At 35.8% G+C, this 17,843-nt stretch overlaps 1 protein-coding gene across 2 annotated transcripts; it reads right to left on the bottom strand.

The window, feature by feature from the left end:
- Positions 1-1,513: 1,513 nt before the first annotated feature.
- Positions 1,514-6,186, bottom strand: DMRTA2 (DMRT like family A2). Of its 2 annotated transcripts, XM_077450268.1 has the most exons (3): positions 4,694-6,186; positions 3,468-3,518; positions 1,514-2,988 (listed from the first exon to the last, which is right to left on the bottom strand). In XM_077450268.1, exons 1-3 carry the CDS (start codon positions 5,127-5,129, stop codon positions 2,108-2,110), a joined length of 1,368 nt encoding a protein of 455 aa, XP_077306394.1. In that variant the 5' UTR covers positions 5,130-6,186; the 3' UTR covers positions 1,514-2,107. The 2 variants fall into 2 exon arrangements, with proteins under 2 accessions (XP_077306394.1, XP_077306393.1); XM_077450267.1 differs by lacking the exon at positions 3,468-3,518.
- Between the last annotated feature and the right edge of the window lie 11,657 nt (positions 6,187-17,843).

Raw genomic sequence — 17,843 nt, 5'->3', positions numbered from 1 at the left:
ACAATAGGAGTGAGCTGATTGGCCTCAGGGTGAAAGATCCATTAAATTACCCCAATATGTGGTGTAAAAAGTTAGTTGTGGTTCTGTTTGATTTATATGTTCTAATTTACATTCTACTTTATCAAAATACACAGAGGAGAATTTACTTAAGATTGGACTAGCTGTGAATGGCAACCAATTGGCTTGTAGTTTTCATTTTCAAAAATAGATTTAAAAAAAGCCAAAAAGAACAGAAAAAAGAGAGAAATGTAAAGAAAGAGACAGAGGGAAAAAGAGAGCAACTGGAAAAAAAGAGAGAACAGAGGGAAAAGAAAAAGAAAATAGAAGGTAGATAGAAAAGATAGATAGATAGATAGATAGATAGATAGATAGATAGATAGATAGATAGATAGATAGATAGATAGATAGATAGATAGATAGAATGGATAGATAGAGAGAAATAGATAGATAAGGAAGAGATAAGGAAGAGCGAGTGATAATATATGATTTGTAGATAGATAGAGAGATAGATAGATAGATAGATAGATAGATAGATAGATAGATAGATAGATAGATAGATAGATAGATAGATAGATAGATAGATAGATAGATAGATAGAAGAGATAGATAAGGAAGAGATAAGGAAGAGCGAGAGATAATATATGATTTGTAGATAGATAGATAGATAGAGAGATAGATAGATAGGTAGGTAGATAGATAGATAGATAGATAGATAGATAGATAGATAGATAGATAGATAGATAGATAGATAGATAGATAGATAGATAGATAGATGGATGGATGGATAGATAGATAGATAGATAGATAGATAGATAGATAGATAGATAGATAGATAGATAGATAGATAGATAGATAGATAGATAGATAGATAGATGGATGGATAGATGGATAGATAGATGGATAGATGGATAGATGGATAGATGGATAGATAGATAGATAGATAGATAGATAGATAGATAGATAGATAGATAGATAGATAGATAGATAGAATGGAGAGGGAAAGAGATAGATAAGGAAGAGAGAGAGATAATAGATGATAGATAGATAGATAGATAGATAGATAGATAGATAGATAGATAGATAGATAGATAGATAGATAGATAGATAGATACCAAACACTTGGCATTTTACACTTTTCTTTTTTTTCTTTTTTTCCTTATACTTTTATGTAAGATAAATTGAAAGAAAGAAAGAGACATTAGTGAAAAAGAAAATAGAAGAGAGAGAGAGAGAGGATAGATAGATAGATAGATAGATAGATAGATAGATAGATAGATAGATAGATAGATAGATAGATAGATAGAATAAAGAAAGTAGCAAAATAAGTACATTTCTATCGGAAAACCAATTGGCTTATAGTTTATCGCTTTCAGACGAGCAGGCCAGATTATACAGGATTCCCCGTCATTTCCTTTTCCCAGCACATAAACTCTACATCGCACATGTCTGATCGCACAGTCTATCGACAATAATCGGCACATCTCTGTCTCACATGAGAACACCGCAACAGAAAAAAGTTTTAAAATCCCATTTATTACTGATGTTTATGGAATGTCACACAGAGGCGTTATTTATTTCTAAGCAATTAAACGAACAGCAATACTTTAAAAAAAAATGACAAAAAGATGACCAGACGCCAATGTGTCGCCGATATCTACAATTCTGTACACAATAGTCGCAGTCCTATTGTCCCTTTACCTGCAAGTCACCGACTTCTCCACAAAGTCAAGAATAATTTAAAATCCCGTGTCCTTACATGAGGTGCGTATATAGATGGGTTTATAGAATAGACTGGAGCTTGGCTCATGCTTGGCGTCCTCTAGCACAGGAGATAACGACTTAAAAAGGATAAAAGTGCATTTTAGAAAAGTGAAGATCTTGGGTGAAGGCCAGGGACTTCCGCTAACGAAGTGTATCCATAACCTGGTTGACTTTATTACAAAAAAAGGGCTAGGTTTTATAAAAAATCAGTTTCAGAAGTCCTAGACTTTATGATTGCAGTCCCTATGAAATCATTGAAACCAGGCAATAGTCACCAGGACTTAGGGGACCTTCAGAGTCTCTGGGTGCATTACCCAACCATCAAAGTCCTCAGGCTGAGCTCAGTTCATTGTTTCTCGGTGTTGTTATTGACTACAGACCCATACAGACCGTTTGTGTAAACCTGGTCCTTGTGCACATTTGCCCGGTCCCTCATCAGGTCACTAAAGGCATAGTCCATAGGTGGGCGGAAGCCAAGGGTGGGCATGAAACCAGCTGTGGAGTAAGGAGTCATGAAGGCAAGTCCTCTGCTGTGGGCAGAATAGGCCAATCTTAATGGGTTGAGTCCGAGGTGCCCACCTAGCTGGTAGGTGTTGGTGTCTGTCCCAAAGTGGGCGGCATTGGGCTGCAGAGGGGAGAAGGCGGACCTGCTCCCCAAGGTCCCGATGGCTGGGGTGATGGCTCCAGCTATGAGTGGCCGGTGGCTGGTGGACACTGAAGGTTGAAGGCTTTGAAGAGCCGCTTCTCTAGACCAAGTTTCCTCACCCTTCTCCTGACCTCGATTGTTCAAGATCTGCTCGATGGCCTGGACCACATCTCCTCCACAGCCTTGTAGAACCAGCTCTAGAACGCTTCTCTTCTGAGTGGGGAAGACCCTGGTCAGGATGTCTATGGGGGTCCTCTGCCTGGATGAGGAGGAAGAACTGGGGTCCTGCTCGTCCTTCTCGCCATCAGAACCAGAATCAGAGCCCAGTGGGCTAATGGAGCCAGGGCTGTCCTCTCCTTCTTTTAGGGTTTTGGACATGGGGGAGCTGAGGAAGGACTCACCGTCCCCGTTTTCTGATCCAGAACCATGTCTGACTTCAGGGGATGAGGCCCCTTGGGTGCTTCCAGTTACCGATTCACTGTCAGGGGTCACCGGCTTGACCCCGGGGGCCAGCTGCTGAGGGGTGATTGACCTGGGGATGAGCGCCTTGGGGAACAGGTCAAACTTCTGGATCTTGGTCTCTGGAGGAAGGAAGAAGACACAACTGGGTCAGACAACCAATTTGCTGCAATTATCACTTGTATGGTTCACATTTCAAGGTTAGGGGGAGCATGGCAGGGGACAGTAATATACACAACATATGTACATTGACGGCAATAAGCATTAACTACATATATATATATTTTTTTTACGAAAATATACATTAATAACACATGTGTACATTACAGTTTTATATATATATATATATATATATATATATATATATATATATATATATATATATATATATATATATATATATATATGTTATTTTTTTTTATTTTTTTTTACAGTAATATACGTCTACAATTTCTCATTCTCATTCTTTCTACATTATAATGCGTATAAGAAGAACCTCCTCGCATTCCATTTGGGCATTTTCTTTTTATATTATTTTTTTGCATTTTTTTTATATAGCTAAAAAAAAAGTAACAACTGGGAACATAAAACGATTCGTTACCTAAAAGTAAATGTATATTTTTGTTATTAATTCCACGAAACTGAAATAGATCTAGGGATATATAGATATTGAAATAGTTAGACATACATACATACATACATACATACATACATGCCAAACACGAGATCGTTTGTAACATTTCGATACACTTTTCAATTAAATGTTTTATAATGGATAGATATTCTGTATTTAGTTATATATCTATAGACCTATCTAAATTTTGGAGCAAGCAGGGCATTTGATCAGTCAAGAAGATATAATATAGATAGATAGATAGATAGATAGATAGATAGATAGATAGATAGATAGATAGATAGATAGATAGATAGATAGATAGATATAGAGTGATCAGATGTCTTGCTTGCTCCGAAATCTGCTAGATACAGAGAAGGTGCCTGCATGGGAAATCTTCCAAACTGACAGTTCATCTGATAGTCTGACAGAAACTTTCTATAAGAAGGCAAATGTAAAAATATACCTCTAATAATTAAAATACTATATAACAGGATAATATAGGTGATATTCGATAGTACTGTTGGGAGCACATTACAGGTTAGTTGCAACTTATATAAAAAGAGATGGATAAAGACAAATAATAGCTGTACAGATAAAATAAATGATCGATAGACAAATAGATGATAGATAGATAGATAGATAGATAGATAGATAGATAGATAGATAGATAGATAGATAGATAGATAGATAAAAAATGTGATCGATAAATAAAAACATTACATTTGAGATAGATAGATAGATAGATAGATAGATAGATAGATAGATAGATAGATAGATAGATAGATAGACAGAAAAAAAATCTGATCGATAAATAAAAACATTAAATTGAGATAGATAGATAGATAGATAGATAGATAGATAGATAGATAGATAGATAGATCGATAGATAAAAGTATGATAGATAAATATAAAAATAAAATTGAGATAGATAGAAAGAATTAATTATGACAGATATTATGACAGATAGATTGATAGATATAATCAATTATGATAGATAGATAGATAGATAGATAGATAGATAGATAGATAGATAGATAGATATATAGCTAGATAGATATCAAACACTTGACATTTTTTGTAACATTTACAGCTTTTACACTTTTCCTTTTTTTGTTTTCTCATACTTTTCTTCTATACTACTTTTACAAAAAAGCACCCGCTCTCCTTTTCTCTGGACAGTGGACTAGTTATAAAACAGAAGGTGAGTTTACCTGAGCCTCCTTCCTGGCACACCGAAGTGTAGACCTCATAGGCGGGCCTGGGCGGGATGATACCATTGGCCGCGGCCAGCGCTAACCCCTCTGCGGTTCCATAGAGCAGCTGCAGCTCGCGGGCTTCGTTCTCCTCCTGAGCCTGCTGCCTCCGGAGCGCAACTTGCGCGGCCATGACCCTCTGGCGCTCCGCGATCAGCGTGCACTTGGCGCACATGCAGTCTTTCCAGCGACAGTAGCGCTTGTGGCCCTTGAGAGCCGACACCACCCCGTGATTCCTGCATCGGGCGCACTTCGGGGTGCGGGGGTACTTCTCAGCAGCCCGCAGGAGCAATTGGGGTCCCCGGAGCAACGTTCCGGTCATGGTGACAGGCAGAGAAGTGGAAGTGGCAGTCTGGGGGACCTGGGATACAGAAGGGGCCCCGCTCAATTCCATCTTAGTCCCCGCAGTACTTTATACCTGGGTAATCCTCAGTCCCAATTTGTAGCTACTCCCTCATTCACCTATAGGCACCTAAACCAACCTAACCACTATATTCTATATGTCCAAAACCTGCCCAACAAAGTCATACAGCTACTCCCTTCCTATAGATATACACCCCAGTGCTTTCTGACTGTCCAACAACCTGACACCTATAGATTCTATAGGAGACAATAAACCATACAGCTACTCCCTTCCTATAGATATACACCCCAGTGCTTTCTGACTGTCCAACAACCTGACACCTATAGATTCTATAGGAGACAATAAACCATACAGCTACTCCCTTCCTATAGATATACACCCCAGTGCTTTCTGACTGTCCAACAACCTGACACCTACAGATTCTATAGGAGCCAATAAAACCATACAGCTACTCCCTTTCTATAGATATACACATCAGTGTTATACCTTCTAATTGCCCAATATCCAACACCTCTACTAACCCGACCACTAATCTATATTGAAAACCTATAGATTCTACAGGAGCAAATAAATTCATAAAGCTATTCCCTCCTTACAGATCTACACCCCAGTGTTATAATACTTTCTGATTGCCCAATGCCTGAAGGACTGGCAATGCACAGAAATGACTATATACTAAAAATACAGAACTATGTAGGGGATCCTAATTGCTCGCTCTATATTCTACATCTATCAATAAAGTATTATGAACATCAGAAAAAAATGTCCCCATCAAGACAGCTTTCAAGTTCCAAATCAGACCCCCTGCAGCCCTGCAGCAAACACTATAGAGCTAACCTGTCCCTCTATGTAATGAAAGTGATCCTATGTGACAATGTTACCTTGATTGTCCCAGATCCCCAGATCCCATCCAAATCATCCAAAATCTGCCACCAAAACGTTCCAGCTGGATCCTCTTCCCCCAAGCAGAAGTTTGCAAGTGTGACAGCCAGGCGCACACACTCCACACAAAAGTTACAACTAGGAGCAGAGACTGCAGGCTGCTCCCCTTGTCTCTCAATTGTTGCTCTCTCATTAGACAAATGTTCACAACAATGTGGAGCTCGCCATTGGACGGTCAAGGGGGGGGAGCGCACTTCTGATTGGTCGCTGACTTGTTCTACAGTGTCAAACAGGCGGTTTTCACAAGTAACAGGAGGGAGGGGGGACCCGCACTGGGGGCATTGCAAAGAGTTTTCTAGGAGAGATCTTTGTGTCATCTGGACCCCCCCCCATCTACAATCCTGAAATCAGCCCAGACACTGCCAGTGATAGTAAGAAATCAGAGTAATAAATGGGGTGACAACTGCACTGGAGGCTTTGATTTATTTCACTAATTCTTCATTTTAATGGCTGTCAAGAGGGTGTTTATTGAGGAATAATAATTAAAAAAAAATTTGCAGAGGTAAGTATTATTATTATTATTATTTTTTTTTTTTAGATAATTCGTTCACTTTTATTTTAGACCAGTTTCAATTACAGCTAATCATTTCAGTTGTTCCAAGGGTTGAAAGGATACAAATGTATTTGTTTATTGAAAAACATTGTTTTTTTAATTGTTTTCAGCGCTTAAGAGATCACATAATAATTCGAATATTAAACTGAAATAAAAGTCCATGTAGATAAACAGATATATAGAGGAGAGACTATACCATACACAAATAGATTATTATTATCATAATAATAATAATGATATAATACTGATATTTTGATTTCATTGATATATGTATATATATATATATATATATATATATATATATAGATAGATAGATAGATAGATAGATATAGATCTATAGATAGATAAATAGATAGATACATTTATTTATATGTATATATATATATATATATATATATATATATGTATATATATATATATATATATATGTATATATATATATATATATATATATATATTCTATATGTTAAATAATATAATATCATAAAATAATAATACTAATAATTATTAGTAGCAGTACACGATATTATTAGTAGTATTAGTATTATTACCATTGCTACAATATATTATTATTATTATTATTATTATTATTAATAATAATAATAATAATAATATACTCATTATTACTTTTGCTACAATATATTATTATTATTGTTGTTTTTATTATTATTTCTACAATATATTATTATCATTATTTTATGCTTTTTTTTTACTATAATTCATATTTTTTTATCTATTTTCAAAAAAAAATAAAAAATTCCATCTTACAACAAACACTAATCATTTCTTATCAAATCTAATTTGTTAGGCTCAAATAAACAACTATCAATTCAAAAAATGAATTCGTCTCTCTCATACTATCTAGAAATTACTTTTTCCGTATAACTGATCACTTGCAATACAACATAACAGAATAAAACACAGGTGCAGATTTAGAAAACTCCACGGTATTACAAATTGACATTTTTAATTGATCTGTTTGTATCACTTTTTCCTATGGCGGTATTAATGTATATGGTGATATCATGGCATGGGGCGGGGCTTGGCTCTTTGGCTTTTGTGGTATTTGTAGTTCCACAATAACTGAAGAGTCACTTGCTTTTAGGTCAACTTTTTAATGCACTTTTGTGGCTTTGTTTTGTACTGATGTGCAAACACGACCCTCAGAGTGATCACAGCTTTTATAGGGGGGATTGCTGTGATTTGTTGTTCTTGTATGCTGTAGAACAGGACTTAGAAATGAGCAGGTCAGGACTGGACTCCCCTGAAATGTGCAGAAAAAGCCAATTTTCCCAATCAGCCTCAAATATCTGATTCACTTTCCAGCCAAAGGTGACAAACATCCCCACACTTGGTGTCATAACACGTTTATTAAGCGTAGCCAGCAAGTCAAAATACCTGATTTACTTGTATGGCTGAATCCTCCAGAGAGCTTCGGTGATAGACTGAAAATCTAATGATCACCTCTCATGTCTGGAGGCAAGGCGTGTATATATCCTATATACTGACTGATGAACTAATATTGACATGAGCTAAACACAACACACAAAAGGACACAAAAACAACACTGTCATGAAACAATACCATACCCTACAATCCACATAGAATTCATATATGACTTTATTCACATAGAGGGAAAAAATATTTATTAACTGCAGTTTAGAATTGATAAATTATTAAATAGACTATATTCTACAATTTCACATCTAAAAAATATATATATATATATATAGATATTACTGTTCGCTATTACTGGTTTCAATGTAAGCATCTTACCAAAGTATATTGGAAGCTAAATTATAAACTTTATTAAACATATATATATTTATATATAAGTAGATAGATATAGGTAACAGCACAATAATTTGTTATATTTGTGTAAATATAAGAAACCTTGTTTCAACTATTGCATATAATAGGAATGCTATACAATTTGCCCAGGAAAGGATATTTTTACTTTCAAAATATTTTATTTTCAGGAAAGGATATTTTACTCTACCTTGGTTACATGTGTGTCTAGATATGATATACAGGTAGAAAATATTTTGAAGATGCGTAATATAACGTCACATACAGGATATTATTATTAAAAATGTAATATAATATAATATAATATATTATAACATAAATAATTAAGAAGATATGTGTAATGTTTGGGTTATATTAAAAACATCGTTGTTCTCGGGTCCCGTACATTGAAGTGAACGCTCCCCGGTATAATATAAACGAAATAAATAATAGGTGTAATATCTAAACAGATAATAATATATATATATATTCGAAAACATAGACCAAAGATTATTTATTTTTATACTCTTGTTTTACACACACTTTCTTTAGCTGGTGTTTGTAGTCTGCTTGCCAAATAACGAGTGCTGTTTGATGGAAGAGTTACTGAAGCTTTATGTATCAACCAAGTCAGGGAAATCAGAGGACACAGATGATAATTGTTGAGACTGATCCATTTATTTACATATGGCGAGATCAGTGTGAAAAAATAGTAAAAAATACCGTATTTATGTTTTATTAAACCTGTTGAAAGAGATTATTATTTGAAGTATATGAATGAATATATGAATATATATCTCTATAGATATATATAAATATATATCTATAGATACATATACATACACACACAAATAAGATATATAGATAGATAGATAGATAGATAGATAGATAGATAGATAGATAGATAGATAGATGTTATTGCTATTTTTTCCTCAATATTGATATTTATTGCAGATAATTACCCCTCTCACACCTTATGGTACTATGATAAATAGATAAATAACAGACATATTGATAGATAAGCATAAAGTATTACATTGGCATATGGAACTGAGACCATTTACAATTTTCTATTTTCTACCACCAGTATATATATATATATATAGTTTTATATATATAATATTTTATATACAATATATATAATATTGTAGTATTTATTTTACACACGTACAGAGATTTTATATAAATACCACCAGTATATATATATATATATATATATATATATACTGGTGGTATTTATATAAAATCTCTGTAACGTGTGTAAAATAAATACTACAATATTATATATATTGTATATAAAATATTATATATATAAAACGATGTATACATCAATTAGTCCCTCTCAGGCTCTTTTTTAAGTGTGTAATGGGGGGGGGGGGGGGAGATGATCCATTTTTTACTATTATCATAAAGAAATCTCCCCAAGTGATCAGGAGGGAATGACTGGGAGATGGACGTGTGTTCTTTCCTTCTTTCTTTCTTTTCTTCTCTTTCTTTCTTTCTTTTTCTTTCTTTCTTTCTTTCTTTCTTTCTTTCTTTCTTTTTCTTTCTTTCTTTCTTTCTTTCTTCTTCTTTCTTTTCATTTCTTTCTTTCTTCCTTTTCCTTCCTTCTCTTCTCTTCCTTCTTCTTTCTTTCCTTCCTTCCTCCTTCCTTCCTTCCTTCCTTCCTTCCTTCCTTCTTCTTTCTTTCTTTCTTTCTTCCTTTCCTTCTCCCCTCCTCTCCCCCCTCTCTCTCTTTTTCCTCTTACTCTCTCTCTCTCTTTCTCTCTCTCTCTTTTAACTCTTGCTTCCTCTCTCTTTCCCCCCCCCTCTCTCTCTCTCCTCTCTCTCACTCCCTCCCTCTCTCTCACTCCCTCCCCTCTCTCTCTCTCTCTCTCTCTCTCCCTCTCTCTCTTTTTCCCCTCTCTCTCTTTTACTTTACTCTTCCTCTCTCTCTTTTTCTCTCTCTCTTTTACTTTTACTCTTACTCCTTTCTCTCTTTTCCTCTCTCCCCTCTCTCTCCCCTCTCTCTCTCCCTCTCTCTCACTCCTCCCCCCCCTCTCTCTCTCTCTCTCTCTCTCTCACTCCCTCCCCCTCTCTCTCTCTCTCTCTCTCTCTCACTCCCTCCCCCTCTCTCTCTCTCTCTCTCTCTCACACTCTCTCTCTCTCTCTTTTTCCTCTCTCTCTCTCTTTTACTTTACTCTTCCTCTCTCTCTTTTTCTCTCGCTCTTTTACTTTTACTCTTACTCCTTCTCTCTCTTTTCCTCTCTCTCTTTTCCTCTCTCTCCCCCCCCCCCCTTCTCCCCCCTCTCTCTCTTTTCCTCTCTCTCTCTCTTTCTTCTCTCTCTCTTCCTCTCACTCCCTGTGTTTACCTACTAAATCGCAGCAAGCCCCTTCCATCTGTTCCCAGAAGCCTCCCACCACTTTTAATTATCAAGCAGCAGCCTAATAGAGATGATATTAACCTTAATCTTTCTGACATTAAAAGTAATTACCTCCAAACCAATATTACAATCATTAATATTACCCCTCCATCTTTTTTCCTTAAAAAAAAAACGAATAAGTATTTCAGAAATAATTAAGCCCCCCTCCCCTCCCCCCACACACAGATACACACATATCCACGATTAATTAACCCATCCAGTGCTGTTAATAAATGGATTGATGAGCTATTGTCTATGGAGAGGTACACAGGCTGGGCTCCAATGGTTAATGTGCAGGGGAGGGATGCCAGGTTGTTTATGCTGTTAATTACAAACATTTATTAATTCAGTATCTTCCTTTATGGAGAAGTAATAAACACTCACTGGGTGTTTTTGGAAACATATATTGATGTGAAACTGATGTTATGTTTAATTAAAGTATAAAAATGTCTCACATAGAGATTTCAAAGGTCTGAAGAGAAAGGACTTTTTTATGAATGTTGGTGGGAGCCATTGACAGCTGGGAACTGTCATAACTAGCTAGTCAAATATTCGATAGAAGTATTATAGGACCAATATAATAATGATCGCAAATCATAGACTATTATAATCATAAGGAATAATACAGATGTGTTCTGCAATCTGGATATTTTAGCATATTTCTCCTCTGAATTAAATAGCAGATAAACGTTCATTCATCTGCAGTTTATACATAGCTCAATGAAATTGCATCATCCAGACGATAGATTTAAACCCTAATTGCTTGTCTTTAGTATGTTAAAGCATTGTGTACCTATACTGTAAAATAGTTCACTTTTTTTTAAAATTCAATAATAAAAAAAAAAAACGGTTTCCACCTATTTTCATTGGTGCATCTCAGGGAGGATGCTGATCTCCTGCAGCCTCTTTGTAGCCCTTTCCTGTCTACATGCACTCCAGCTATGGCTGCATGGCTATTCTATGGGTGGGCTTCCTGATGGTGACAACAGAGGACCATGCCTGTATAATTGCTTTTGAAGTGGCCACTTGTAGGCTCTATGGCAAGACTACTAAAGGAGTAGAATAGGGAGACAGAGAAAGTGTTGTCACTCATGAAATCGTTGTACTATCAGGGCTCCCAATTTATAATGGTTTTATAAGCAATTAAATTAGTGTATTATTATTGACATCTTGGCAGTCATCAATTCCAATGTAATATCTATCTATTTATATATCATTATTTTATCTATCTATCTATCTACAATCATTCTATCTAGCTAGCACTATTCTATCTATCTATCTATCTATCTATCTATCTATCTATCTGTCTGTCTGTCTGTCTGTCTGTCTATCTATCTATCTGTCTGTCTGTCTGTCTGTCTGTCTGTCTGTCTATCTATCTATCTATCTATCTATCTATCTATCTATCTATCTATCTATCTAATATCCATCTATCTATTTATCTGTATATCTATCACCATTTATCTATTTATTAATCTTCCATATTTTATCTATCATTTTATTTATCTATCCATTAATTCATTTATTATCATTATATCTATTAATCTATTTCTATCTATCTAAATTGTATTTTTCTATTTATTTATCACAATTGTATCTATTTATCTATCTATATATCTACAATCATTCTATCTAGCTAGCACTATTCTATCTATCTATCTATCTATCTATCTATCTATCTATCTATCTATCTATCTATCTATCTATCTATCTATCTATCTATCTATCTAATATCCATCTATCTATTTATCTGTATATCTATCACCATTTATCTATTTATTAATCTTCCATATTTTATCTATCATTTTATTTATCTATCCATTAATTCATTTATTATCATTATATCTATTAATCTATTTCTATCTATCTAAATTATATTTTTCTATTTATTTATCACAATTGTATCTATTTATCTATCTATCTATCTATCTATCTATCTATCTATCTATCTATCTATCTATCTATCTATCTAAAACATGAGATGCTTATTCCAAATCTTGACAATGTCCAGAAACACAATGGAGCTAATTACAAATCTCACAAACTTTCCCTGTGTTATGTCACTGGAGAGTAGCTTCAGAATGACCACTTTTTACAAAATGAATAGTACTGCGCCACCACTGGACAGCTGAAGCACTGCAGGCTCAGAGACACAAGCTCCATGTATTACACTGTAGGGATTTGGCTTCATAAACAGGAAAGTGTCAAACATTTACCTCAGATTTTAAAAAAATTAGAAAGAAAGATGCTGGAAATGGAAGCAGAGTTTGTCAAACTCTGCTTCCATTTCCAGCATCTTTCTTTCTAATTTCTGCTATACACTGCACAGCCTATCGTACATCAGTCAAATATTAATTTGATTAGAACATTGTAAACTGTGGTCAATTAAATAAATCTGTCAGGACTGGCATGGAAGTAGCTTTCCTGATGCCAACATGGCAGCATACATATGATATAGCTCCGCCCCCTCATATCCACCCACATGAGTCCAAAGCCTCATATACACGATTGGATTATTGGCCAACAAAACTGTGTAATTTTGTCCAAAGGGCGTTGGCCCAGACTTGTCTTGCATACACATAGCCACACAATTGTTGGCCAACAATTACAAATGTAGTGAAGTACGACGTTGTTTTTCAGCTCTTTAGCGCCACCCTTTGGGCTCCTACTAATAATTTTGTGTTAGTAGAAGTTTGGTGAGTGTTGATTCACACCTTTCATTTCGCACTTTTCAGTTTGTTTCTGAATGGCCGTTCGTCAACCAGCCATGTTGCAGAATCGGAGGCGATAACGTATTATTGATTATTGGCCTTGGAGTTATTGCTTTGACGTAATTTTTTTCGTTGAATAATGATTTGATTTTGTATACTTTCTATATTTTTGGATGCATACAATGCACTTTTTGGTTAAGTTCTATTGGCAGATAGCATGTCTAATTTTATTTGTTTTCTTTTGTTAATGCACAATAAAAAAAATTGTGGAGAACAATTCTTGGCTATGTGTTTTACTTCAAATTACATTTTGGGAGTAGGCATTTACATTTTAAAAAATACAATTAACAAGGGACACCCACATAGTTGTATCTTTGATCTTAAAAACTACAAGATAATGGTGTTGTGGTAACTTTTGTCCGACGGAATCATGTAAACACGCTCGGAAAATCCAACAACAGACATTTGTCCGCAGAAAATTTATAAACCTGCCATCCAACATTTGTCCACAGAAAGTTGGCTAACAATTGTCCGATGGAGCGTACACACGGTCGAATTTTCCATGAACAGCCTGACATCACACATTTCCCCTTGGAAAATCCGATCCTTTGTATGAGGCCTGAGAGCAAGCTCCCCCATTTATTTAATCTCTAAATTCAGGCATTTGCCTATGGAGACATTTGCAAAGCAGCGGGCTAGTTGGTGCAGTGCACCTGCCTCAGGTGCTACAGGGAAGATCCAGGGGCTTGTACATGAATGGACTTCAACGGAATGGCAGTCTAGGCTTCCATGTTCATTGTAATAACGTTTAATTATAAATTTTAGCCCTCCCCATTTAGCTTGTTCTTTATCATATGTATGCTGCCATGTTGGCATCAGGAAAATGAAAAATTGTATCAAATACTTACCGTAATTTTCCTTTCCCCAACGCCAATCCATGGTGCCATACGAGCCCTCCCTTTTCTTTTCTTTTCTTTTTTTGTTTGATCTTGATATTTTTACAGAGAAGGGGGGATTGCTCTTAGTCAGACTTTTATAGATTTGGACAGGTCCTGTGGGTGGATATATGGGTTGAGCTATATCATGTTTATGCTACCATGGACTGGCATCAGGAAAGGAAAATTATGGTAAGTATTTGATACAATTTTCCATTTTTTTTTTTGAAATGGGGGAAAATGGCAACCTATTTTTTTTATCCATGGCAGGATTCCTTTATAGAATATCTGAAGCAAAACTTTGTTTTTTTAGATAGAGTTAAAAGGTTACAAGTTAAGTTGTTTTTATTATTTTTGCCATCTGTGTCCCAGTGAAGAGATTTCCTTTCACTTTCTGTCTTGTAATACAACAGGAAGTGAGAGGAAATGTGACATAAATCCCTTCTTAGATGGAAAAAAGTGAATCCCCACTGAAGCTGAAATCTTTCTTGATCTACCTGACCTTGGCTTATTATCAAGAGTTATCCACATTTTCCACTTCTTATTAAGTGATTGAACAGTACTGACTGGCATATTTAAGCCTTTAGATATTTTTTTATATCCTTTTCCATCTTTGTAAGGTTTCATTACCTTGTTACGCGGGTCTTTTGGCTGTTCTTTTCTACCTCCCCATGGCTCAGTGTCTAGCCTGCTTAGTGCATCCATGTGAGAGCTAACAAACTCATTGACAAACACAGACACTAATTGCGATTTAAAAAGCCACAAATGTGTGAAATTAATTTAATTGCTATTTTAACCTGTGTGTGTCACCTTCTGTGTCTGTACGAAGGCCAAACATTCCAGGGTATGTAAACCTTTTATCAGGGCCATTTGGGTGATTTCTGTTATCATTATCATCCAAAAAACAATGTGATAATAAATGACTTCATGTGATTGCTATCCTTAAATAAAAGACAGCTTTTTGGCATGATCAGTCATATTTTCAATATTAATGCCAACATTTCAAAAATTCTGCCAGGATATGCAAACTGTATATGCGTTACGCTAAAAAGATGATGGCTAAATCTCTAAAAAGCTGTTGACGTGATTGAGAAAGCATCAGAAATAGCATTACCTTAGAATGCTCAAACCATACAAACTATTATTTATGCTTAAAAATCGAATAAACATGAATAATATATAGCTGAGCTCTCTCCCGCAATCCTCTCCATTTCATATCCCGCCTGCCTGTTGGAATGGTGGCTATCCTCCTTCCATGCCTTTGCTTTCCAACTACGTAGTCCTGAGGATTGGGTTGAGAATACATTCCGGATGGGACAGAAGACTTGAGAGATGCAAGATTATCTACAGTGGAAAAAAAAATCTACACATGCCTGTAAAAGTACCAGACCAAGATAAATCACTTGTGATTTTCTTTTTGCCACCTTTAATGTGACCTATAATTTGTGCAATTCAACTACAATAAACTGAAATCTTTATGGGGGGGGGGGAAGAAAAAAAACAAAAAACTTACAATAATGTGGTTGTACAGAAATGCACACCCTTAAACGTATACTTTGTTGAAGCACTTTTTGATTTTAGGACAGCATTCAGTCAGGTAGGAGTCTATCAGCATGGCCCATCTTGCCTTGGGAATCTTTACCCACTCTTCCTTGCAAAAGTGCTCCATATCTGTTTAGATTGTGATTGCCTTCTTTAGGTCACCAAACAGATTTTTTTTATTGGATTCAGGTCTGGGGCTCTGGCTGGGCCATTCCAAAACCATGATCTTCTGGTGAAGCCATTAGTTGATTTGGAGGTATGGGTGGTTGTCACACTGAAAAGTGAAATTCCCCTTCATCTTCAGCTTTTTAATTTGGAACTTTACATAAGTCTCCCCACCTTGACTAAAACCCCAAATCCAACTGGAGAACAATATCCCAAAGCATAATGCTGCCACCACCATGCTTCACTGTGGGTATGGCTTCTTTTTGGTGATGCAAAGTGTTGGTTTTGTGCCTTACTTTTTGGAACTATTGCCAACTAGTTTAATCTTGGTCTCTTCAGGCCATAACATATTTTCCACATGCCTTTGGGAGACTTGATGTAGGTTTTTGAAAAATGAGCTTGGATGTTTTTCTAAGTAAGAAAGGGTCTCTGTCTCGCCCTACCCTACAGCCCAGACATTTGAAGAATATGGGAAATTAATGTCACATGTAGTACACAACCAGTACTTGCCATAAATTCCTGCAGCTCTTTTAACCACTTCAATACTGGACACTTTCCACCCCTTCCTGCCCAGGAAATATAGGAAAATTATAGAGTCCATAAACTATGGAATGTATTCATAAAAATTGATCAATCTTGATGTACTGACGGCCTATATCATTTTTTGAAGCCCAAACATGCCAGGACAGTACAAATACCCCCCAAATTAAAATTTTTGTAAAGCAGACAGTCTAAGGTATTTAGTAAGAGGCATGGCTTTTGAAGTTCCAATTTTGTTTGTCACAATTGTTTGGAAAATATAGAAATTTAAAGAAATGTTTTTTCCCCAATTTTTTTTTACGTATCATCACAGTGTCATTATATAACTGTTGTGGCAGTGATTAGGGACACTGACTGTTGTCTGTACGAAAAAATTAAATAAAAATATTATTATTATTTTTTTAAAAAATTTTCTTTTTTTATTACTTTTTTCTTTTTTTCTTTTTTTTTTTTTAACATACGGTGACCAGAAAAATACAGTGTTACCATAGTAATTGCAATTACAGTGATCAACACAATAGTTCAGGTTATTTACTAAAGGGAAATCCACTGTGCACTTCCAAGTGCACTGCACGATAGATCTGTAGATCTGAGGAAGGAAAATAAAAAACAGCATTTTTGCTTGCACATGGTTGGATGATAAAATCAGCAAAGATTCCCCTCATTTCAGATCTTCCCCTCAGATCTAAAGTGATTTCACTTCCATGTGCACTTGCAGTGCAGAGTGGATTTGCCTTTAGTAAATCAACCCTAATGACTGGTATGTATAGAAGGCATCAGTTGTGTACAATTGTCACGTGATCTGCTGTGAATGGCCGCAGTGATCACATGGTACCAACAGTGTCCTGGTACACTGATCTGTCATCTAGTGTGTCCGGTGGACAAGGCGGGTGAGAGATCGTGCCAGAGCATGGCCCGTTGGGCACGCGCAAGGAATGATCCTAGGAGGACGTAATATGACATCTACCCAGTATTACATAGCTCCACCCAGCCATCATATTACAATAGGCCGGGCGGAAAGCAGTTAATGTTGCTCTAGGTCTCCTGGTAGCCTCCCGGACCAGTTTTCTTTTTTTATTTTAATCAATTTTGGAGGAACGTCCAGTTCTTAGTAATGTCTCTGTTGTGCCATATTTTCTCCACTTGTTGATGACTTGTTGAAACAT

The sequence above is a fragment of the Lithobates pipiens genome, unplaced genomic scaffold, assembly GCF_037356315.1.
Source record: "Lithobates pipiens isolate NorthernLeopardFrog02 unplaced genomic scaffold, aLitPip1_a1.2 Scaffold_23, whole genome shotgun sequence".
NCBI lineage: Eukaryota > Metazoa > Chordata > Amphibia > Anura > Ranidae > Lithobates > Lithobates pipiens.
This window is presented reverse-complemented; position numbering and strand designations above follow the sequence as displayed.